Below are 23,234 nucleotides of genomic sequence, written 5' to 3' on the forward strand. Positions count from 1 at the left end.
CCGTTATGTACTCACTGTGGTATGACAGGTCATGTTGTTCATAAGTGTTTTAAACTTCATGGTTACCCTCCAGGCTATATTCCTGGATATAAGAGCATTTATCAGTCGTCACAGCGACCACAAGGACATCCCACCCAAGCTTTCCAGCCAAGAGGACAGTTTCTTCCTAAACAACAATCTCATGCTATTACTAATGTTACTGCTGGGTCTTTGTCTACTATGGAGAGTATGCCATATTCACCTCCACTTGTCTCGAGTATTGTTAATCTTGATGTCAGTCAGATCACTCCAGAACAAGCTCAATCTTTGATTCAACAACTCTCTGTTCGTACTAAGGCTTCAGAGACTCCGGCTCTTTCCTCATTTGTTGCGTCTATTACTGCACATGGTATTATGGCTCCAGAATCCTCTTCGGGTACACTTTTTTTTCCTGACACCTTTCTTTCTACTTCACTTTGTTATGAACATAATTCTCTCACTTTTCAACATCAATGCTTATCTTCTCTTTCTACTAAACTTTCTCATGGTAGTTGGATAATAGACACTGGAGCTACTAGTCATGTATGCTCTGATCTTGCCATGTTCAATGAGGTTATGGATGTTTCAGGGGTGACTGTCTCTTTACCTGATGACACCAGAATGGCCATTGCTCATTGTGGCATTGTGCATTTATCATCATCTCTCATACTGCATGATGTTCTCCATGTTCCTTCTTTTAAATTCAATCTTATATATGTTAGTAGTCTTTTGCGGAGAAACAATATGTCTGCTCATTTCTTTTTTGATTCATGTTATATACAAGAGTTTATTCAGGGATTGACGATTGGTAGAGGAGTTCTCCTACATAATCTTCACATTTTTCAACATGATGCATCTTCAGACATTTCCCAATTTACTGGATCCTTGCAAGTCGATAGCACTCTCTGGCATCACCGCCTTGGACACCCATCTTCTGACAAGTTAAAGAACTTATCTGGTATTTTACATTTGTCTAAGTCTAGTTTTGTTAATGAGTCTGTCTGTCCTTTAGCTAAACAGAAACGACTTCCTTTTGAGTCCCATAATCACAAGTCTTCATCTCCATTTGATCTTGTTCTTCTAGATATTTGGGGTCCATTTTCTACAGAGTCTATAGAAGGTTATCGTTACTTCTTTACAATAGTTGATGACTGCACTCATTTAACCTGGATCTATATGTTAAGGAATAAAAGTGATGTTTCCAGATTTTTTCCCAATTTTATTACGCATGTTCAAACGCAATACAAGTCGACAATTAAAGCTATTCGAACTGATAATGCTCCAGAGTTAGCTTTCACGGATTTAGTTAACACATATGGTATGGTTCATTAGTTTTCTTGTGCTTACACTCCTCAACAGAACTCTGTTGTTGAGAGAAAGCATCAACATTTGTTGAATGTAGCTAGATCATTGTTATTTCAATCTAATGTTCCTTTGCTCTATTGGAGTTCATGTGTTTACACTGCAGTTTTTCTGATTAATAGGATACCTGCTACTGTTCTAGGTAATAAAACTCCTTATGAACTGCTTTTAAACAAGAAACCTGAGTATTCTTTCCTCAGATCTTTTGGATGTCTCTGTTATGTGTCAACATTGTTAAAAGACAGAAATAAATTTAGTCCAGGGCTGATAAATGTGTGTTCTTAGGCTATGCATCTGGTTACAAAGGTTACAAGGTTCTTCATTTAGATACAAATGTCATTTCTGTCTCTAGGAATGCCATCTTTCATGAAAGCATTTTTCCCTTTCAATCTGATATTCCTGCTACAGATATCTTTGATAATTGTGTGTTTCCTTTACCTGCTCCTATCATAATTGATGACATTGATGCATCATTCCATGATACTACTGTGCATCTACCATCATCATCATCATCTTCCTCACTACCATCATCAAGCAATACACCCTCTGGTGCCTCTCGTATAGAGACTCAACCTATCGAGACGTCTGTGATCTCTTTGCCCATTACAAGACCAAAACGATCGACTAAGGCTCCAGGTTATCTTTATGACTATCACTGTTCTTTAATACAACATTCTAACTCCCACATTTCTATTCCTACACCAAAACAAATTACCACTCTGTATCCTCTTTCATCTGTTCTCTCTTACTCTCACATCCATCCTTTATATCAGTCTTATATTCTTTCTATTTCGATTGAAACTGAACCGAAAAATTTCAAACAAGCCATTATATCTGTGTGGTGTACAAAAGCTATGAATGTGGAGCTTGATGCTATGGAGGCTTTACAGACTTGGAGTGTTGCGTCCTTACCACCAGGGAAGAATGTGGTTGGTTGTAAGTGGGTATACATGATTAAATACAATGCTGACGGTTCTATTGAACGGTATAAAGCTAGATTAGTTGCTAAAGGATTCACACAACAAGAAGGAGTTGACTACTTTGATACTTTTTCTCCTGTTGCTAAACTTGCTAGTGTGAAGATGATTTTAGGCTTGGCTGCTAAAAAGGGATGGACCTTGACTCAAATGGATGTGACGAATGCTTTCTTACACAGTGATCTGGATGAAGATATTTATATGAGCTTAACGGAATGATATACACCACATGAGGGTACGACTCTGCCTCCTAATCCAGTTCTACGCTTGCATAAGTCTATCTACGGTTTAAAGCAGGCTTCCCGGCAATGGTACAAGTGTTTATCCAAAGCTTTGACTGATGAAGGGTTTGAACAGTCTTACGCTGATAACACTTTGTTCACAAAGATAACAGGTACCTCTTTCACTGCAGTCTTGGTCTATGTTGATGATATCCTTATCGCTAGTGATAGTGATGAAGCTGTTAGTTCTATAAAATCTGCTATGGCTCGTCAATTCAAGATGAAAGACCTTGAACCAGCAAAATTCTTCTCAGGTCTTGAGATTGCTAGAAATTCTACTGGAATTTCGGTTTGTCAACGGAAGTATTGCCTTGACTTACTGGCTGATACATGATTACTAGGTTGTAAACTCAAACCAGTTCCTATGGATTCTAAGGTACCTTTGAGCAATGAAATAGGGACTTTACTTGATGATGCCAAGCCCTACATGGAATTGATTGGACGTCTATTGTACTTGTGTATTACTCGTCCTGACATCACTTTTGCAGTCCATCGATTGAGCCAGTTTGATGTGCATTTACATGCGGCTCATCAATTGCTGAAGTATCTTAAGAATAATCCAGGACAAGGACTATTCTACTCAACAGATACTGAGATTTGTCTCAATGGTTTTGCTGATGCTGACTGGGGGACGTGCACTGACACAAGAAGGTCTGTCTCTGGAGTCTGCGTTTTTCTTGGTTCTTCCTTGATCAGTTGGAAATCCAAGAAACAGGATGTGGTGAGTTCTAGCAGCACTGAAGCGGAATATAGAAGCATGGTTGTTGCAACTAAAGAACTTTTGTGGCTGAGTCAATTGTTGAAGGATCTACACATTCAGGTGGACACTCTAGCCAAACTGTTATGTGATAACAAGTCTGCTATGCATATAGCCAATAATCCAGTATTTCATGAGAGGACTAAGCACGTTGAGATCGACTGCCACATTACGAGAGATCAAGTCAAGGCCGGTTTTTTTCCGGTTCTACATGTCTCTACTATCAATCAGCTTGCAGACATCTTGATGAAGCCTCTCCATCCAGGTCCCTTTCAGTCTATACTCACTCGACTATCGGTATCAAGCCTCTTCTTACAGGATGATTCGGCTTGAGGGGGGTCTATTAAGATATATATGTAGTTTATATAAATGAGCTAAGCTTCATGTATATAAAGGACTAATGTACATTCTGATTCATTAATGATAAAACATTCTTTCAAAGTTAATATAGCCTTACATATATTACTTTTCTTTAACAATCAACGTCCAAAAAAATTCATCCTTATGTCTGATGCATCCATGGGTTGTCTTATAACTAATGTGGCTTATATTCACTAATTCACAACCCTTATGACCAAAAACCATTGATTTTAGTGGTGTGGCTTTTGGTCAAACTATGACTTCCTCTGTTTTATATGATCACATTGAATTCAAGCATTTCTTTATATTTTATGCCTCCGGGAGTTTATTCTATTCAATTATTTAATAATAACTTCTTCTTTGGACAAAAATACTTCCAACGACAAAAAAAAAATACAATGTAAATAAAGTTGAATGAGACTTTTAATGAACTTGGGTCGGGTTATTTAAAAAAAACAACCCAAAATTTTGAAATCGGGCATCAAAATCAACAGAAATGGATCCGGGTCAAAAAGATCCGCGTCCTCTAAAACGGGTTAACGGGTGAGTTCTTTTTTTTCAGTTTTATCCCAATAAACATAATTTTAGAATCTCATATATAATGTTTAAAAAAATTCTCATATCTAAATTGGAGAATTCAAATTCTCTTTTCCCTCACGATTCTTCTTTGGTCAAAGAACGATGTCGGAGAAGGCACTTACCGGTACTGATTCACCGGAATTATGTCATGTTCCAGAAAATAAATTGAGATAAATAATAGAGTTTTTGTTTTTGACTCATAAATCAATGGTTAATTGATAGATCTAACATATTTATGTACAGAACTCATCAAAATCATTAAAAAATCAAGTGTTAGCGTGATTTTTTTTTAATAATCGGATTTGTAATAATTAGATCTCAAGGAAAAAGATAAGGGTACATTTTTAATTTATTGTTGACTAAAAAAATCAGATTATAAAATGGTTTGAAAACTAGACCAAGTAATTCATCGGACTACGTTAAATTATAGAGTTTAACTTAACAACAAACTTTATATTCACCTTACAATGGATTAAAATCTAAATAAAATAAACCATTAATTGCCGCAAAAAATCGTAACAAAATATTCCATAAATATTGCAAATTAGTTTCGAAAATATTGAAAGAAGAAAGAATTTAAATAATATTTCTAAGTGATTGTAACCAAAAAATCTAAATGGTGAAGATTTTGTATCTAACGTAACAACTACTATTATATTCAAATCCTAAAAATATTTAATGTTAATTATTTGGATTATGAAGAACTAACCATATTTAAAAATTGTTTAGAGATAATAAGGAAATTAGAATAAAATCAATCACCCAAATAATAAGCACTTGACATAACAATTAAAAAATGACGATAATATAATTTAAAAATAATATCTATCCAAAAATTTTGGAAATAATTTAAAGTTTTTACCATAAAATCAAGCTATTTAATTTGGTGACATATTTTAAGATAATTCGTTAAATTAAAAATCAAGCATTTAAAATCCAAATTTTACATATGTAAACATATTTAATACAATAAAATATTGTGCATCCCATATATAAAATCTAAACAGGTAATACACAATATTCTTGTACATATATTCTCATTGCATTATATTTTTAAATTTCAAAATATCTGATTTTATTAAACCTAATTTGTGATAATGATTAGCCGACTCTTCTTAGCCTATAAATTGATAATTGATAATCGATCATATGCATCTTGAAAGTATCTCTTTCTCATTTATATTATCATAGTTGTTCATCTATATTATAGATAATTTATCATTTGCAATTTTTTTTATTTTGAATTTGCAAGAAAATGATTTATTATTCTCATTGTTTAGTACATATGTCATAGCTAATCTTTTTAATTTTATAATCTTTTTCAGGTGTGTAGAGCAAATCACTTCTCTTAAGGTAATATAACTTTTTAATCGATTTCATGTCATTTTTTCAATCATTTTTATAGCTATTTGTTTAATTCATGTACCTTTAATCATCCCCTCTATGTGTTTGCAATAAGTTGTTTTATCCAATATTATATAAATTGTTGTTTTTTAGTATTTTGCAGGAACATCTAAAATTGTAATTATATCAAACCCATATGTTCTTATGTGATATGGGTATGTATACGATTTCATTCAGTATTTTACCTAATTATCATTCAGATTATAACTATCAATATGAATAATTTATATTGATTTTTTTTCAGGTTATATATATATTTGATTTTTTCTTATATCAAAATTTATAGTTAAAATTCGTAAATATGCCCCAGGAAATAAGGGGTTAAAGAAAGGAGAGACCATGATCACAAGATCCAAACAAATTAATGTATTCCTAATTTTGTATTTGTTTGAAACATCAATTCAGAATATTAATAATATTTAATTGAATATATAAATCCTATTTCTAATTGTAGAGTAATTTTATCCAAAGAAAATTATTATTCAAATATATTTACATTAATATATTTACATTAATTATTTTGATATATAGTATTTTCTAAATCTATTTTCTCTCTTTATTTTATGACAAATCATAGATTTATTTTATGACAAATCATAGATCGATTTCTCCATCATTGATATATTGTTGGAGTAGTTATCAAATTCATTTTTATAGATATATGTAGTTTTTCAGTGGGTCAGAACATCTTAAAATCGATATATAGGTCTACTTTGCCTATAACAATTATTGGAGTAATTAATCAAATTCATTTTTTAAGATATATATGTAATTTTCAACGGGTCAAAACATGTAAAAAAATTTAGCTCAACCTTATCATTTTGTATTATTACTGGTGAGTGTGTAATTTTTACGAATGCGATCTTTACATTGTGAGTGTGTAATTTTTAGGAATGCAATATTTACAATTTTTTAAAAAGTTCTTTTTACGAATATATATTCATGTTATGGAATTTATAAGTATTTTTGTAAATATTTTCCCGCGCTGTAGCGCGGATCCGATCCTAGTAATATATAAAAGAGCCATTAACGTACTTGGCGTGGGGTGCAAGAGTTTGGATAATCAATTGCGATAGGTTGGTTCATTCAAAGCTATGATTTTCTCTGTTCCTATAACACACAAAAAGAGCAATGCTTTTAAAACTTAGATACATGATATGGCTAAACATTTATTCTTTCTGCTTCTATTGTTGTTCGGAAACTTGGACCTATGTACGATTTATAGAATCACTTCTTCTTGATTGACGTTGGATTTGGGTTAATGACTAGTGAGAGTGGGTGCGCAGTGGTTAAGACTTAAGAATGATGAAGTTTGGTATCAATAATTGTAGGGACTTTAAAAATATAGTATGAATTATGTTCTCTCTACTCTAAACGGCGACAACAAAATTATTCACTGTTGATAATGAAGAGCAAGAGATTACAAGAATTCAACAATTCTGCTGGTAAAGAAAAGAAAAGGAAATGTCTAGCGGATTCGAAAGGTTTTGTTTTTAAGCGTAAACATTGTTTGTACCGGGGATTGCACAACTTAAACAAATAAAGATTTTGTGGGAAAGAGCAAGCAAGTTCTTTTATTAATCGGGGAAAACGTGAGATCGTCACTTAAAACAAGTCGGGATAGAGTTTGTTAGTTCACAAGCGAACTAGCAAGCTTAAAGTGACGAACTGAAAATAGGAATGAATTATACGAAAGACAATAACAATTTTCGATGCAAAGTATTGCTCTGTAGGTATTGTCCGCGGGTCAGGATGGTGATCCCAATAAATGCTTTCTCCTTCTATAGGGGACTGTTGACCTAGGGGTGTCTAGGGTTTTCGTCGTGAATTCCCGAGATTGCCCTTTGCGGGAATTAGTGACTTGCTCCCAATCTTATCGGGCCGAGATTGTAATTAATTAATCTTGTTGGGCCGAGTGGCATATTGGGCGTAGCCCATATCCAACAAACATCATATGCAAAATGTAGATCAAGGGCAATAGGGCATCTTCTCGATTTTTCCAATCCTGTCAATTTCAAAAATAGGGATAATAATAAGTAACAGCAGCAACAAAAGCTTCATATTAACAGTTTAAATATCAAAAGCAAATGCTGACCCAGGTAGTAAGTTACGATCTTCAACAAAATTCACATAAGTGTGAATTGGCCCTTTCTTCTAGGACTTATGTATGATAGACACTAGAGTGTCTGGTCTTCCATATGATAATAGAAGAGGCTGACTATTTGAGAATAAGGAACTCCTTGTGCAAGCATCTATGATAAAAATATTAGAAATATGATAAACATAGCTTGTTCCTTTGCATCTATGTGGTCCACCAAGCAACCTTTCACGAAACATCATTTTCCAGTAGTAGTATTGCTTACTTTCAATCTGAATTTTTGACCAATTGTTAGATGTATACACCCACAAATCTAAAAGACCGTCACTCAAATTTGGCACAATAGCGATGCCATCTTTGAACTTAACTAAATCAACTTTCAAAATATCAATGGATTCTTCAGCAGGAAAGGGAATGGCAGATAATTCCTCTTTGGGGATATTGAGCAATCCTACATAATATATACTCCACTCTAATATAAAATGCCAGGACTCTTAGGTAAATGACGTTGCTTACACTTTCCGTTGAGTGTTTTCCACAAGGATTCTTTTCCATCCAAAGTGAGAATATGGACATCTTCCTCACCCGCAAGTTGAGATCATGCTACAGGAATTGGATCAAAGTCAAAATGGCAAACTGATGATCATGCTACAGGAATTGTGGGAAGATTGAGGAAGCTTCCGCTAGTTTGATTGCAGACAAAGAGGTTCGGTCCATTGTAATAGAGAATCAGTCCAAGAAGTGGTTCACAACAAAAAGTACATGAATCATTCTCCAACTCCATATTATCATAAAACACCTCATTAGCAAAAACAAAGCCATAATCATCTTCATTCCAAGATCCGCCTATGTAATCAACAATCAAGGTCAGATGAGGGAGACGTATTTAATAATCAACAAGGTGGACTATATCATTGCAAAGACAAAACGGAAAGAAAATAATTTTTGTGCAAAAAAAATTCCTCATTTTCAAGAAGTCAACCTTCTTATTACCACGTTGAAGAATGATGCTATTTTCAAAAATTATCATATATACATGGCCGGTCCTAAGTTTACTGTGGCCTAAAACATTTTTAGAAAGTGTGGCCTTATATATATAATTATATACAGTAGAACTTCTATAAATTAATACTTTTTAAATTGATATTCGCTATACATTAATAAATACTTTCGGTCCTAAGTTGGCTGGTGTAAAAAATGACGCATTTCAATAAAATAATAAAATAATATTTTTTTTGAAAATCCAGTATAAAAATATTGTCCCATCAATATCATAAATTAATAATCATATAAACTAATATATATATATTATCTAATGAAATATATAATTATATTGTTATTTACCTATTATTGAATTTGTATTCTTGTTGGCGCTCATTTCTAATCTTCCTGACTGTATCAAAACTTCTAGTGTTGTCTTTTATGTCGCATCCAAAAATTGTAAAAAATTATCTACGCGATAATTGTTTCTTTACATATTTTTTTGAACTTCATCATGTATCAGTGATTTCTTCTAAACTACAAACTTCTACATGTATCATTTTCACCAGAATAATATAGTAAATTATTGACATCTATCATATTATAATAACCAAGATTATTAATCAATTTCATGAGCGCCAAATTTATAAATTAATATTTTATTAATTTATCGATAAATTAAAACCTCTATAAATTAATAAAATTTTATGGTCCCGACCTTATTAATTTATATAGGTTTTACTGTATTAATGATAAAAAAAAATCATATCAAAACATTTCTAAAGTGGTAAATGGCATTAAATATTTTAATCCAGATTTTTGGCCGGGCCAGATCATACATGACTCATGGTACGAAGGACTAATCCAGATTTTTGTGAATTATGTAGAGGATCCTCTCTTACTGCTTCTCGTCAAAAACAATTAAACAAGTTAAAGTTTTTGACAAGAAAAACGTGAAATATTTGTTTTAAAAAGTGTGTACCCCAAAAAAGAAACATAAAGTGTTGTAGCTGTTTTAGAACTTTTTAAAAGTATATACTTGGATCAATTTGTTCAAATGAAAATTAAATAAAGTATACTATAGTTAGTCATGGACTCATGTGTTATCTATCCTGAACACTTCATGTATGTCACGAACCAATGGATATCAAATGGTTGCAATCGATTATAATAATCTTGTTACAAAATACACTGGTAACCTCGTGAATAATAGTCTTTTGTGTGTTGGATTATTTAAGCGTTTGTTTATCTTGTTTCATCTTAGTCTGTACTTTCATACCACAGGGGATTTTTGAATCTTGATAGAGGTTATTCTTGTTTCAAGATTGATCACAAGACATTACGGTAGACACTATTTGACCAGTAAGTACAACAAGTGACAAGTCTTTACTGAAATTGAAAGAACTCCATAGATAGATTGTATCCACCTTAAAAATAAAAAAAATAAAACTCAATGGCTATATTCCTGAAAACAAGTTAAAGTTTTAGATAAGAAAAACATTAAAAATATTTATTATCAAAAAAGTTTGTACCCCAAAAAAAAAACATAGAGTGCATTACAAAATAGTAAAATACATTAGTAACACAAAATCTCTCATAAAATAGTCCTATATAGTATAGCATAAACTTTGAAAATTAGCGATGATAATTATCACTTGCTTTTAATTCTACAAATTTAGCCTTATATAAATAACTTTCATTTAATTTTAAGTACAACACATGTGTGATTCTTACCTTTTTGGCCAATGATTCCATAATTTTAAGTACAACACTTGTGTGTGTGTGTGTGTGTTTTTTCCTTTAAACATTTTGTCGTAAAACAAATTAAATAGTACTAGAAATTTCCTTTTTAGGGAGGTGCAGAAATTCAATCAATATCACTATGCTATTTTGGTCGAGGTGTAATAATGAAAAAAGGAGACAAATGCGGCGTGGAGGCCTTCTGTTTACATGCAGCAGCACAAGGAGGGCCACATGACATGACATCATGTGACTGACTTTGTTTCACATAGTCACAGAAAAGAGAAAAAAAAAAACAATGACGCCGGAGAGCTTGATAGCGTCGGCGTCGATCAACATAGGTCTCGCCCTCGTCGCACTTTGGCTCTTCTCCGTCCTCAAGAAGCAGCCTCGCAACGCCGTCGTCTACTACGCTCGCCGCCTATCAGATCGCCACCACCACCACCGTCCTCTGTCTCTACACTCTTCCCTTTGCCTCCCTCGTTTCCTCCCTTCCGTTGCGTGGATCCCACGCGCCTTCCGTGTCCCCCAGGAAGACATCCTCAGCCGACATGGCCTCGACGCTCTTGTCCTCATCAGGCTCTTCAAATTCGGGTGAGTATTTTAGTTTCACCATATATATATCCTGTGAATTGTGATAATCTCGAGATGTGAATAGCTCATTAGCTCTTGTCTTTGATTTATGTTGCAGAATCAGATTCTTCCTGTTGTGTTCATTACTTGGAGCGTCACTGCTTCTTCCGATTGATTATTACAATAAGTCAGATTTACCGACTCGAAGAGAGTATTCAATGGATGCTTTCACAATATCAAACATCACACGAGGTTCTAACAAGTAAGCCTTATCTTTTGCTTATGTCTTAATTTTGCATTATCTCTCTCAGAGTTGGTTTCTTGATATCTGTCTTAATTTTCGTATAGGTTGTGGGTGCATTTCTCATGCTTGTGGCTCATTTCATTCTATGCATTGTTTTTGTTGCATAAGGTAAGCTTTTTACTATTGTCTATCATGGCATACTTCCAAAATCTGGCTTGGATTCTGACTAAGTTGATCATCTATATATACCTGGACCAGATTATCATTTTATAGAATAGGTTATTTACTGGATCCTCCTCATCTAGGAATATAAAGAGATTCTTGTGATAAGGCTTCAACAAATGGGAGAACTTAGGCATCGTGCTGACCAGTTCACTGTTCTTGTCCGGCAAGTTCCTCTCTGCCCTGAGCATAACACTCGTGGCTGCGCTGTTGATCACTTTTTTTCTAAGCATCATCGCTTCAGCTATCACTCGTATCAGATGTTGTACGATGGGAAAGATCTTGAATACCTTTTGGTAAGGTTTGGCAGTGGTGATATCATCATATATTTCTTTCTGTTCTACCAGGTTTTTTTCTGATGGTAGCATCCTTTACGTAGGGGAAGCAGAAGAAGCGTAAGAAAGAGCTAGAAGACAAGAGACACACAGACATGCTTTCAAATGGATCACAAGAACATAAGATATCCACATCTGAAGAAAAGCTTCGAGAAATTACCAATATGATTTGCCACCTTCAAAGTGAAACTATGCTGAGAGAGAAGGTATAAACTCTTTATTGAGGTCAGACTTGATGGTTAACAAAGTTCTGTGCTTTTTTTAATAGATTTCTAACACACTAGCATTTCAGGTTACTCAAGTTTCTAGATAACTGTAATCGTAGGATTATAGTGACTTGCATGAATCCTGAAATAGAAGTTCTATGACGATAGTAACATCTAAATGGTCTAAATGAACTTAAAACAAAACTAGCGAGAGACTGTATGAGGTAGCTTGACCAAAACAGAGTAGTGTGTTAAAATTTGGCATAATGTCATTGTCAAGTGCTATAGTATGTGCAGCATAATGAATCACCTGCTAAGTTACTAATACCACTACTATATTGTGCGTAATTTAAAATTTAGGAATTACCTGTTGCGTTTGTAACCTTCAAATCCCGAAGAAGTGCCGCTCTAGCAGCTCAAACACAGCAGCACTCAAATCCCCTAGAACTTATAACTGAAATGGCTCCTGAACCAAGAGATGTATCTTGGAGAAATCTTGCTATTCCGCAAAAGCTATTGCCTCTCAACAAAATAGGAGTCATCCTTGCAGCAGCACTTCTTACAATATTCTTTGCTATTCCAGTCACAGCTGTCCAGGGAATTGCAAAGTATGAGAAGCTTAAAAAATGGTTTCCTCCAGCCATGGCTATTGAATTCATGTAATGCTTCTCTTCTCCTTCACTATTACTGTTCTCATAAAGTTTTGTTTCTTGATTTTATCATAATAATATAAGTTTTTTTTTTGTAACAGACCAGGGCTCAGTTCAGTTGTGACAGGGTACCTCCCAAGTGCAATACTCAAAGGTTTCATGTACATCATTCCCTTTGCCATGCTTGGAATGGCCTATCTTGGCGGCTCTATTTCCAAGAGCAATGAGGAGATTAAAGCTTGCAATATGGTCTTCTATTTTCTAATGGGAAATGTTTTCTTCTTGAGTCTTATCTCTGGTTCCTTGCTAGATGAAATTGGAGAATATCTCACTCATCCTAGAGACATTCCTAGTCACCTTGCTGCTGCTGTTTCAGCTCAGGTAATGCCTATACACTCTTCTACAAATCCAAAACCAAATTTTCTTCAAAACGGTAACTTTTGTATCACTTGATGTTTATATATAGGCAGAGTTTTTTATGACATACATCTTGACAGATGGACTGTCTGGATTTTCTTTGGAGATTCTTCAATTGGGACTTGTACTATTTGATATCATGAGATCCTGCACGTATGGAAGAGGAAAAGAGAGAACTCCTTACCTCTTTTCATTTCCATATTTTAGAGTTATCCCCACTGTTTCCTTATCGATAATGATTGGTATGATTTATGCCGTGGTCGCACCATTGATGCTCCCTTTCCTAGTTGGTTATTTCTGCCTTGGATACATTGTCTACTTCAACCAGGTCCAGATTCTCTTAAACTTCTTCTTTTAAGATGTGTGTGATTCACACATATACTACTTTTACATTATTATGTTAACTCTGGTTTCCTCAGATGGAAGATGTGTACGAGGCTACATATGATACATGCGGCAGATTCTGGCCATCCATTCATCATTATATCTTTGTCTCAATAATACTTATGCAAATCACAATGGTGGGTCTCTTTGGGCTTAAGTCAAAGCCATCTGCAGCAATTGCTACTGTACCACTCATATTGATCACTATAGCTTACAACGAGTACTGCAAGATCCGCTTCCTCCCATCATTCAAACATTTCCCTATACAGGTATTCATCAAATTTTGTATTAACTTTTCCAAGGAAATTAATGAGGGACACAAAACAGGTCTTTTCATATACATTGTTTGTTGTTGTGGTGTAGACAGCAGTTGAAATAGATGAAGAAGATGAAAAGAATGGGGAGATGGGAGCACATTATGGTGATGCTGCGACTGCGTATAACAGGCATCAACCTTGCTTAGAGCGTGTAATAAGCTCAGTAGAAGCACCAACAAACTTGAGCCAACCATTGCTTGGAACGGAATCCATCTGAAGCTAGAGGTGAGCTGGTTAGTATATTCTACGTAGATCATGGATTTAGAAGCTTTCGACGTATACGTTCTCATTTGTTGTCACTTTTAGATCAGTGAAGGCTGTATTATTAATGGCCAGATGATTTTTGTAAGTTGTTTACTGTTTTAATAAGTCCTCTTCCTTCCACCTCGTCCTCTAATCTACAGACATCACCAACACCTTGTTTCTAAATCAGTTTGGTTTATTAAAATATATTATCCTCGTCCTCTAATGTTGTTTTGTAACTTTTGTTGATCTTTCTCCATAATCATTACAGAGAACGAGAGAGAAGACTAAATACAATCAATGATGCAACTGTAACGGGCTTAACTTAAACGACGTAATCGTATCATCACGTCGAGCCAATAACACAGAAACGAAGTGTCTAAAGCTTCCTTTAGAAGCGAAGGAGGGGATCAGAAAAAGTTACATTAGATATGATAGTAACCAGATTTAAGCAGTTCTTGGACGCTATCTTTAAGTGTTGGACTTCATTCAACACTTTTTCATAATATATATTAATATAAACAAGAGTGAGTACACACGACAAGAAAGTTAGTTGTATATAAAAGGAAAGTTGAGTATTCAAATTTCAAAGCAAGGAAACAAGAAGAGAGGAGAAGAGGAAGGGGAAAATGGCTGCCTTATCAGAGAAAGATGCTAATTAAAGCTTATCTGGACGCAAGGCCTAGATATCCCATCGATTGGTACAAGAAGATTGCCGCACGGTCACAAATTTGCTTGGGATATATGTCGGAACTGGCAACGGTCAGGCGGTAATTATCAGCTTTCTAATTCTGCATTCTTATGTCTTAGGCTCTTAGCATCTGGAAAAAAATCTGAAAACCTTCCTATACTTGTTAGAACTAGTTAGTATGATTTGTGTGATACGGCGATTATGCTAATAAATCCAGCAACAAGATTATGCTAATAATTTACTTAATTAGGATGGCTCTTTTGTTTCATCATGATTATTATTCTATAGATAAGTCAAATTTGGTGGCGGCATATTGATCTTTGTTATTCACCCTAGAGATTAATAAACACCAAAAGCTAATCACACAATCAAAGTCGGAAAAAACACTTACTTATGACTAAGGATCTAATTTGTGTTGAAAACTCCAAGAAGAAAAAATATGCTAGTTAGGACTAGGTTTGTCGATGATGATACAAATTATTTTAGATTGATTTTTTTTTTTTTATGTTCACAAGTATTTTTTTTAAACAGATTTATTAATTCTATAAATATAATTTAATTGGTGGTAGTCTTTTGGATTTGTGGGAGTATACATCCAACAGTTGGTCTAAGTACTCCTGGAAAATGTTGTTTGGTGGAAAGTTGTTTGGTGGACCATATCGATACAAAGTAACCACCAGTGATGGTAATAGTATTATTTTTGTGCAAGGAGTTTCCAATTCTCAAACAGTCAACCTCTTTTATTATCGTATGGAAGACCGAACACTCATTTCAATGAATATCATACATCAATCCTGGAAGAAAGGGTCAATTCACACTTATGTGAACTGGGTTGAAGATCAGATCTTATTACCTAGGTCAGTATTTATTTTTGATATTTAAACTGTTAATATGAAGCTTTTGCTGCTGCTGTTGTTACTTATTATTATCCATATTTTTGAAATTGACAAGAATGGAAAAGTCAAGAAGATGAGCTATTGTCCTTGATCTACTTTTTGCATCTGATGCGGACCACATCGTTGCAAAGGAACAACGTATGATGGTAAGAAGATAATTTTTACACAAGAAATTCTGCATTGACAACTCTTCTTTTGTAAAATGGTTGGGTGAATTTGGTACATAATCAATCCAAAAACACCAACAAATAATATAGCATACTATATGAAAATAATTAGAAAACTAAGATAAGGAGTAGAGAAATTTACTATTTTGGTATTTGATGGTTTGGTGATAGTGATGGCGGATGGCCGAAGATTGTGTTGGTAAGGGATGGTGGTGTTGAATAAATGATAAAATCTTATATATTATAGTTTATACTGAGAATATATACAAGTATTTTTGCAGCACTTTCACAAATAAATCTTCATTTTTAAAATAATTACCATTGAATGCTAATGTATTTAATATTAATTACCAAATTTTCAAAATCAATTATAAATATATGATTTCTTTTTACTTTTATTTGAATTTATATTTAAATTATTATATAGTACATTTAGTTAATAAAATTTGTGATTTTTTTGCTGTAATTCATGGTTTGGGGAATAAGGAAGATTATTTGTGGAATTAATTGTCAGCAGTTGAAATAGACGGAGAAGATGAAAAGAACGGGGAAATGGAAGTGCATTAAGTTGATGTTGCGAATGCTTATAACAGGCACCACCAACCTTGCTTAGATCGTGTAATAAGCTCAGCGGAATCACCAACAAACTTTAGCCAACCGTTGCTTGGCACAGACTCCATTTGAGGCATGGATGATATCTCTAGGATTTTGAAGCGTCTCTCCACACGTACATCCTCATGTGTTGTCACTTTAGGCCATATAAATATGGCCAAGTGATTGTAGAGAAAAACGAGTTACTTTGACAAACGCTGAATGTTTTTTACACATTAATTAGTTTGGTTATTACATGTTTCTTTTATATATATATGTGGAATATGTATTTGGAATATTTATTCATAAACTGGAAAAACATAATTTTGCAGAGAGATTATCAGATTCATTCAAATCTCAAGTTATTTTATGTGTCCTTTTATCCTCTATAGTCTATAGCCCTGTTTTAGAAATCGCTAGGCACTAGTCGGACGGTTGGGGTGGGCCTAGCGCCTAGCGAGAAAATCGGAAATTAAACGGGGATTAAACGGAAATTAATCGGGGACTAGTTTTTGGGTTATTTTATTAAATTAATAGTAAATTAAAAATATATAGTACTAAATATATGTATAATTATGTTTATGTGAAAATAAAAATATCAAATAAAATATAATGCTATAGTATTGTCTTTAAAGTTACGGTAAAAACATAAAAACGTAATATTAAGAAAAAAAATAATGATTTTAATTAAAAGTTTGTATATTAGTTATTGTAAAACATCGTAAACTCTTAATTTAAATGTCTAAATAATAGAAATATATATATTTGATTTATATGTGGCTCCAAAAATAATCGGTATATACAAAATTATGCGGGAATTAATTGGATTAGATGGTATAATTGGATAATGGATGCTAGGCAGGGATTAGTCATTAATCGAGACAGAGAGGGTGGACCTAGCGATTTTACGGGACGTAATAGGTGTTAGGCGGATATTTTTAAAACAGGGGTCTATAGTATACCTTCCACGTCCACTTTTTATCCACTTCCTTTTCTGCTGCTTTCTATTCGATGGCATTGTATCGAACAGGTGTACATTTCCAACTTAGCATCTAAGCTTCGGTCAACACCTCTTCACATACAATTCCTGTATTCTCAATCCCGTACCTCACGAGGATCTTCATTCGCCCGTTGCATCATCTCAAAGCTATGAACCAACTTCTGTTATTCGACAATGTACTCTGCCAGAATCATCTGCGGCTTCCACCTGAATCGGAGCATCACGAAGAGTAAGTCGTAACTTGGTTTTCTCTTCCGCTTAGGACCTAGTACTTAGCTAACTTGGTTTTTCTGTCAAATTCTGTCAACCATGAATTTTGTTTCCTATTTTTGATTCATTCTCTGAATTATCGCCATGGCTAGTATTGACACTTGCTTATTGCACCCAATTTGATAGATTTGGAGTTGTAAGGCTAAATTAGAAGAAGAAAGAAAGAGGAAAAAGAGTACTCAAGAACCAAATATGTATAGAACCCTAAGGATGAACTTCAAATTTTTGAGAACATTTTCTGTTTTGTGCTTTAGGGTTACAACCTCACAACTTGATATATGCATATCTATCTCTGGAAAGAGTCTAGACTCTAAAGGTAGTAAATGGTAGCATGCTTAACTAACATTTGATCAAACTCTGGTGATCTTTTGCCCTGTCTCTTCTTTGTGAGTCCTAGATTTTACGCATAATCACCGTTGATAGTGTTCCAATCTTGTAGAACAAATTTTGCTAGGCTTGTGGTTATAACTAATGTATGAGTTTTACCGGCAGTGGTAGTGTGCAGTAGAAACGGAGTGGACAGTTTAGCAAAATAAGATTTGAATCCCCAAACCAAACTACTGCAGCGGGAAGAATTAACAATGTAAGGATACTTTGAAATGCTAGCGGGACGGTCTTACAAGCTTACAACCCCTCATGTATTTTTCTTCAACTCTACAAGATACTTCTTTTCTTCATCCCATTTCCTGCATATCCATTCACATTTTTTCTCTAGATGCCTCATCTTTTCCTCGTGACTATTATCAGTCCAGATCCTTGTCTCTCTCCCTCTAATTTCTTTTCCAAGCTTTTTAATTACTTTTATCAGAAGCTGTTGGGTAACAAAAATCATTTCGTTGATGAGTTTTAAAAATTTTAAGAAAGGAGACAGTTGAACAAAAGTCTGGAGTAAAGGGACATGAATTTGATTACTTTTATTTCCATCTCTATAGATGTTTTCAAACTGTCCTGACTTGTTTGGTTGTTGTTGACATGCTCACCATTGGCAATAATAGCTTTCTCCCTCATCTTCTCTGTGTCTTTAAATCTCCTCAGCAGATCATGTACTGTTTTGCTGTTGCTACTTTTTGGAATTCTACTTTGACTGTATTTGAACTGATTGATTTTGTAAAATGGTAAAGTAAGTATAAAGGCCAATCGATGATATAAACTAAAAACTATTAAAGTAAACAGTAGTAGCACCTCCCAGCTTATTTTTGTGTGATGAATTGTTTCTTGATTCATGTCACTACAGTTTTCCATATGGATTGGTCTTTCTTCTATCTGTTGTAGTATCCTCTTCTCTTGGGCCAAGCTTTTACAACTGTGCAGCATTGAGAATTGCTTGCACTAAGGCATGAGGGCTAATTACTCTCTTTTCTTTGTTTGTTTGTATAGTAAAAAACAAAATGTTATTGATTTGGTTATGAGGACTTACGTAGTCAGGCCTTTCTATTCCTCTTTTTGTTTCTTCTGCTTTATTCATTTTGTCAAGATTATTCTGCAGTTGCTCTCGCAGTTTATTGTAATAAATGATAGAGTTTCCAGCCTGGCCACTGCGATAGCTAGAATGTTTTGCGTTGATGTAGAACCTAAACCTGTTTGACTGCTCAAAAAATTGATTATCTTGTATTACTAATCTTTATAATAAGCAGTATCATTTAGATGCTTACTCGGGTTTCTATGTAATTCTCATAGGTGTGTTGATAATCCCTCTCGAGCTTTTTGAGTCGCTTCTCTGCTTTGGAAACTGACATGTGCACAGCCGTATCAGCCTCTGGTGACACCTTGTCATGGTAAAGTATCCCTAAACCCTTTTCATCATAGTTGCCTCCAATACCAGTAGAATTGGAGATTTCGCTAACGTCGTTGAGCTGAGTAAAAGCTTCCATGTCACTGATTTTCAAGAATCTCTAAAGCTTCTCCTAAGTATCATTTGAAAGCATTGCTCTTTTTGTGTTCTTATAGGAACGAAGAATATCATAGCTTTGAATGAAGCAACCTATCAAACAATTGATTATCCAAACTCTTGCACCCCACGCCAAGTAAGTCAATGGCTCCTCCTTGAAGAAATTTTCTTTTATACCGTATATTATACTTTGGGCATCCATCTGTGATTACTAGCGATAAGATGATGTCTCTATTAAAATATTATTGGAAAGAATAAACTCCCGGAGACATAAAATATAAAAGAAATGCTTGAATTCAATGTGATCGTATGAAACAGAGGAAGTCATAGTTTGACCAAAAGCCACACCACCAAAGTCAATGGCCTTTGGTCAAAAGGGTTATGAATATAAGCCACGTTATTTGTAAGACAACCCATGGATACATCAGATGCAAGGAAATGATTAATATGATAGTCTTAAATTTATGATAATATGGTAGTTATTACTTAGAATCAGTTGTCGTGGTAAGAGTTTAATATATCACACTAAAGGTTTTTCTTAGGGGACTTGGTCTAAAGTCTAGTTTGACCAAAGCAGGTTCAGATATCCTAATCCAGAAGGCTTTTAAGTTTATTCTGAGAATATATGGTTAGTTGTTTAATAGAATTTCTTTGTTCATAGCCAATGATACAATAGCGAAAATGATTTGGTTGCTTATTATATTGATCTGGTAAGGAAATATTGTAATATACATCTTATAGAGGAGAGGTGTATCATAAAAGGAATCATCAATGTGATTTACAACATGATAGCTTATCATCAGTTCATCATCCATACATATATAGGCGTCTTGCTTCTATTCTTTGGAATAGATCTTTGCATGTGTCTTAGAAGTTATCCTTTTCGGCAGCCTTTTCTTTGTGAAGCAGTTTTGTGCCTCGCCCTGAAATTTTTCTTCAGATCGAGCAAGTATTTCTTTTCTGCATCACGTTTCTCACCTATGCATTTACATTTTTCCTGTAGAAATCTCATTTTGTCTGTGTACCCTTTTTCATTTTTTCTTGCAAAATGTACTCTGTCTTGCAAGATGTTCTCAATCTCCATTCTCTCTTTCTCAAATTCTCTGATTACCTTCGCCAGAAGCTGGTGGCAAAACAAACATCATCACATTTCTTAGTTTTAAGAAACAACCCCATGAATAAAGAGTTAGAAATATGTGCTTTGTATCTTCATTACCTTTATTGTGACACTTGTAGAATCTTTCATATCGTCCAGACTCGTGCGGTTGCCCGTTAGTGCACCATTGGAAATAGCCTTTTCTGTCAACTTCTGTATCTCTTTAACTCTCCTCAACAGATCATGTATAGATTTCTTGCTGCTATTCTGTGGAATTATTCTGTGAATGCACCTGAACTGATTTGATCATAAGATGAGAAGTAATTAAATATCCAAAAGCTCATTTATGATAATTAACTAAGAGGGGCTTTCAGTAGGAGTAGCGTGGTACCTCCCGCTTAATTCTTTTGAGGTCAACTGTTTCTTGACTCAGGCCATCAGTGTATTGCTCTTTGTTTTCTGCTTTTAGATGTTGCAGTACCATCTTTTCTTGTGCCAAGCTTTTACAACCGTGCATCAAGAAGAATTGCTTACCCTAAACCAGTATCAATGACACCGGAAATACATGGAAAATACATAATAAGATTTACCGAACTATGATAAGTGGTTTAATTTCGTTTCCTAGGTTTCTAGGAAACTGATCTATGGGAACAGAACAATTGCAATTGTTTGGTCATAAAGGCAGGAAGCTGATTAATTTTCTAATTCTAGTAATTGTGCGTACGGTTAAAAACAAAATGATATTGATTGGGACATACGTTTGTAGGTGGTTCTCTTCCTCTTTGTGATGCTTCTTCTGTATTCAGCTTGTCAAGAACATTCTGCAGTTGCTCCACTAAACCTTCGCTGACATTAATACAGCAGCCAACCCAGGAACTGTGATGTCCTGGATGTTGTAAAACAACGTAGTACCTATACCTGTCTGACTGTACATTAAGTTCATTATCTTGTAAAACTGGCCATATAAGTTTCTAACAACACTACAAATAATAACTTTTTATGCTATGTATTGATGCTTACTTGTAGTTCTGTGTACTTCTCGTAAGTGTGTTGATATTCTTGCTCGAGCTTTTGCAGTCGCTTCTTTGCTTCTGCAAATGACGAACGCCCAACTGGACCAGGGCATGTTGGCACCATGTTGCAGGAAAGTTTCTCGGATCCTTTTTTACTATAGTCGCATCCAGTACTAACAGAGATTGTTTTGAAAGTAGAAGTTTCCTGACCAGCGGCTTCTAGATTTTCCAGAGCTTCTTCTGAATGTTATATGTATTTTAGCAAACACTCTCTTGTGTTTGTTATATAAAGAGAAAAAAAACATTGTTAAAATAAAGCAACTGAGTATCCAAACCCTTGCACCCCACTCCAAGAAAGTCAATGGCTCCTCTCCAAAGGAATCTTCTTTTGTATAATTTCTTTGTTTTTTGGTTATTGATAGTTTGGCCATCTGTCTCTTCTTTGAAGCTAATATATAATACCATCTACTTGAGGCATAAAATACAGAGAAATGTTTGTCATGTTTTAGAGTTAAATAATGAAATGTGATAATATGATTGGGATTCTGATAAGTCTCCAATCTAACAGATTGTCACCAAATAGCCATTCAGTTATTATTTTGCGGAAACAACTTCCCTCTCAGCTGTTCTGTTCATGTTGCATCTTGGTTCTCGATTATGATCTGCAGTTTTACGCAGGTTCTCACTCATAATTTCTATAGATCCATACTTTTTCAGTATAGTGATTGTTCTGTATCCATATCAGCTGTTGATTGGTCTCAGAGATCTGCCTCAGCTCCTTTACATATGCCATAGGGACTGTAAGGACACGATCAGCAACTCAACTCCCCCCTCCCCCCCATATCTTGGAATTGTAAGCAACCATATCTTTGCGAGTCACCACATGGATCTTTCCGTCAATACATACACTTCTGGAGTATAAGCTACGTTTTCTGTCGCTGCCCAGAGTGGGCACATGATCCCAAATTTGTGTGTTTTGTGTCGAACACCTGAAACGAGTTCTTCAAGGAGTTGGAATCACCATCTTTGCAGCTTCCTGCTACATATATATCTTCCCATTAAGGACGCTGGCAGAAAGTGTCATTAGCTCCTCCCGCAAGCATGGAGCCTCGCCCCACGTGTGTGACCGACTGACCGGCATTACAGAACAGAGACGCTAGAGGAGAGCGCTTCGTAGCTTGATCCACTAGTGTTATAAGTATTAGAACGGACAGCCTCGAGACTTGAAAAAATACGCTGATGTCTCATTGGAAATTGGGAGTGTAGCCAAAACATAATCACTTGACTTCTTCTTTTCCTTCTGGTTTGATCTGGTTTCACTCAGAGAGTGAACCAACGTGTGTTAAGGCCAGGAAGTTCATTAGCAAATCATCGGGAAGTGAAGGATTTGTCAGCTTCTCCTTCGTCTTCCTCTTCTTCATCTTCTTCTTTTCGAGGGAAAACATTGACGAAATCTCTCCGTTGATCAACCACC

At 34.8% G+C, this 23,234-nt stretch overlaps 3 protein-coding genes and 1 long non-coding RNA gene across 6 annotated transcripts; 2 read left to right on the forward strand and 2 right to left on the reverse strand.

Moving 5' to 3' along the window:
* The first annotated feature begins 10,724 nt into the window (after nucleotides 1-10,724).
* On the forward strand, nucleotides 10,725-15,073 carry LOC104781317 (hyperosmolality-gated Ca2+ permeable channel 2.5-like). 3 transcript variants are annotated; one of them, XM_010505957.3, is made up of 11 exons: nucleotides 10,725-11,151; nucleotides 11,249-11,392; nucleotides 11,479-11,542; nucleotides 11,680-11,892; nucleotides 11,976-12,137; nucleotides 12,498-12,796; nucleotides 12,889-13,168; nucleotides 13,254-13,532; nucleotides 13,624-13,857; nucleotides 13,952-14,138; nucleotides 14,420-15,073. In XM_010505957.3, exons 1-10 carry the CDS (start codon nucleotides 10,856-10,858, stop codon nucleotides 14,120-14,122), a joined length of 2,142 nt encoding a protein of 713 aa, XP_010504259.2. In that variant the 5' UTR covers nucleotides 10,725-10,855; the 3' UTR covers nucleotides 14,123-14,138; nucleotides 14,420-15,073. The 3 variants fall into 3 exon arrangements, with proteins under 3 accessions (XP_010504259.2, XP_010504260.2, XP_087366733.1); XM_010505958.3 differs by having other exon boundaries at nucleotides 13,952-14,130; XM_087510607.1 differs by having other exon boundaries at nucleotides 10,819-11,151; nucleotides 11,633-11,892; nucleotides 13,952-14,130.
* Nucleotides 15,074-17,477: 2,404 nt separating this feature from the next.
* Nucleotides 17,478-21,772, forward strand: LOC104781321 (uncharacterized). The gene is made up of 4 exons (XR_766886.3): nucleotides 17,478-17,722; nucleotides 19,441-19,538; nucleotides 19,711-19,787; nucleotides 21,514-21,772. It is a non-coding gene; the product is annotated as an uncharacterized LOC104781321 (long non-coding RNA).
* LOC104781322 (uncharacterized) lies at nucleotides 17,937-19,714 on the reverse strand. The gene is made up of 5 exons (XM_010505962.2): nucleotides 19,416-19,714; nucleotides 19,181-19,348; nucleotides 18,946-19,092; nucleotides 18,676-18,858; nucleotides 17,937-18,574 (listed from the first exon to the last, which is right to left on the reverse strand). Exons 1-5 carry the CDS (start codon nucleotides 19,632-19,634, stop codon nucleotides 18,398-18,400), a joined length of 894 nt encoding a protein of 297 aa, XP_010504264.2. The 5' UTR covers nucleotides 19,635-19,714; the 3' UTR covers nucleotides 17,937-18,397.
* On the reverse strand, nucleotides 20,325-23,234 carry LOC104781320 (uncharacterized). Its single transcript, XM_010505961.3, has 5 exons — nucleotides 21,768-23,234; nucleotides 21,506-21,673; nucleotides 21,139-21,282; nucleotides 20,868-21,044; nucleotides 20,325-20,774 (listed from the first exon to the last, which is right to left on the reverse strand). The coding sequence occupies exons 1-5, from the start codon at nucleotides 21,882-21,884 to the stop codon at nucleotides 20,526-20,528; spliced, it is 855 nt and encodes a 284-aa protein (XP_010504263.1). The 5' UTR covers nucleotides 21,885-23,234; the 3' UTR covers nucleotides 20,325-20,525.

Source organism: Camelina sativa, chromosome 4, assembly GCF_030686135.1.
Source record: "Camelina sativa cultivar CO46 ecotype springtype chromosome 4, ASM3068613v1".
NCBI classification, from domain to species: domain Eukaryota; kingdom Viridiplantae; phylum Streptophyta; class Magnoliopsida; order Brassicales; family Brassicaceae; genus Camelina; species Camelina sativa.

What these genes read in the sequence shown, in the direction of transcription:
- LOC104781317 (XM_010505957.3), top strand. Translation starts at nt 10,856, where the DNA reads ATGACGCCGGAGAGCTTGATAGCGTCGGCGTCGATCAACATAGGTCTC. An exon ending in CATTGTTTTTGTTGCATAAG is followed by an intron (nt 11,543 to 11,679) that starts GTAAGCTTTTTA and finishes CTCCTCATCTAG; the next exon opens with GAATATAAAGAGATTCTTGT. An exon ending in CTGCTGCTGTTTCAGCTCAG is followed by an intron (nt 13,169 to 13,253) that starts GTAATGCCTATA and finishes GTTTATATATAG; the next exon opens with GCAGAGTTTTTTATGACATA.
- LOC104781322 (XM_010505962.2), bottom strand. Translation starts at nt 19,634, where the DNA reads ATGGAAGCTTTTACTCAGCTCAACGACGTTAGCGAAATCTCCAATTCT. An exon ending in AGAATTACATAGAAACCCGA is followed by an intron (nt 19,349 to 19,415) that starts GTAAGCATCTAA and finishes TTTTTTGAGCAG; the next exon opens with TCAAACAGGTTTAGGTTCTA. An exon ending in CTATAGAGATGGAAATAAAA is followed by an intron (nt 18,575 to 18,675) that starts GTAATCAAATTC and finishes GTTACCCAACAG; the next exon opens with CTTCTGATAAAAGTAATTAA.
- LOC104781320 (XM_010505961.3), bottom strand. Translation starts at nt 21,884, where the DNA reads ATGGTGCCAACATGCCCTGGTCCAGTTGGGCGTTCGTCATTTGCAGAA. An exon ending in GAAGAGAACCACCTACAAAC is followed by an intron (nt 21,283 to 21,505) that starts GTATGTCCCAAT and finishes ATACTGGTTTAG; the next exon opens with GGTAAGCAATTCTTCTTGAT. An exon ending in CTACAAGTGTCACAATAAAG is followed by an intron (nt 20,775 to 20,867) that starts GTAATGAAGATA and finishes TTTTGCCACCAG; the next exon opens with CTTCTGGCGAAGGTAATCAG.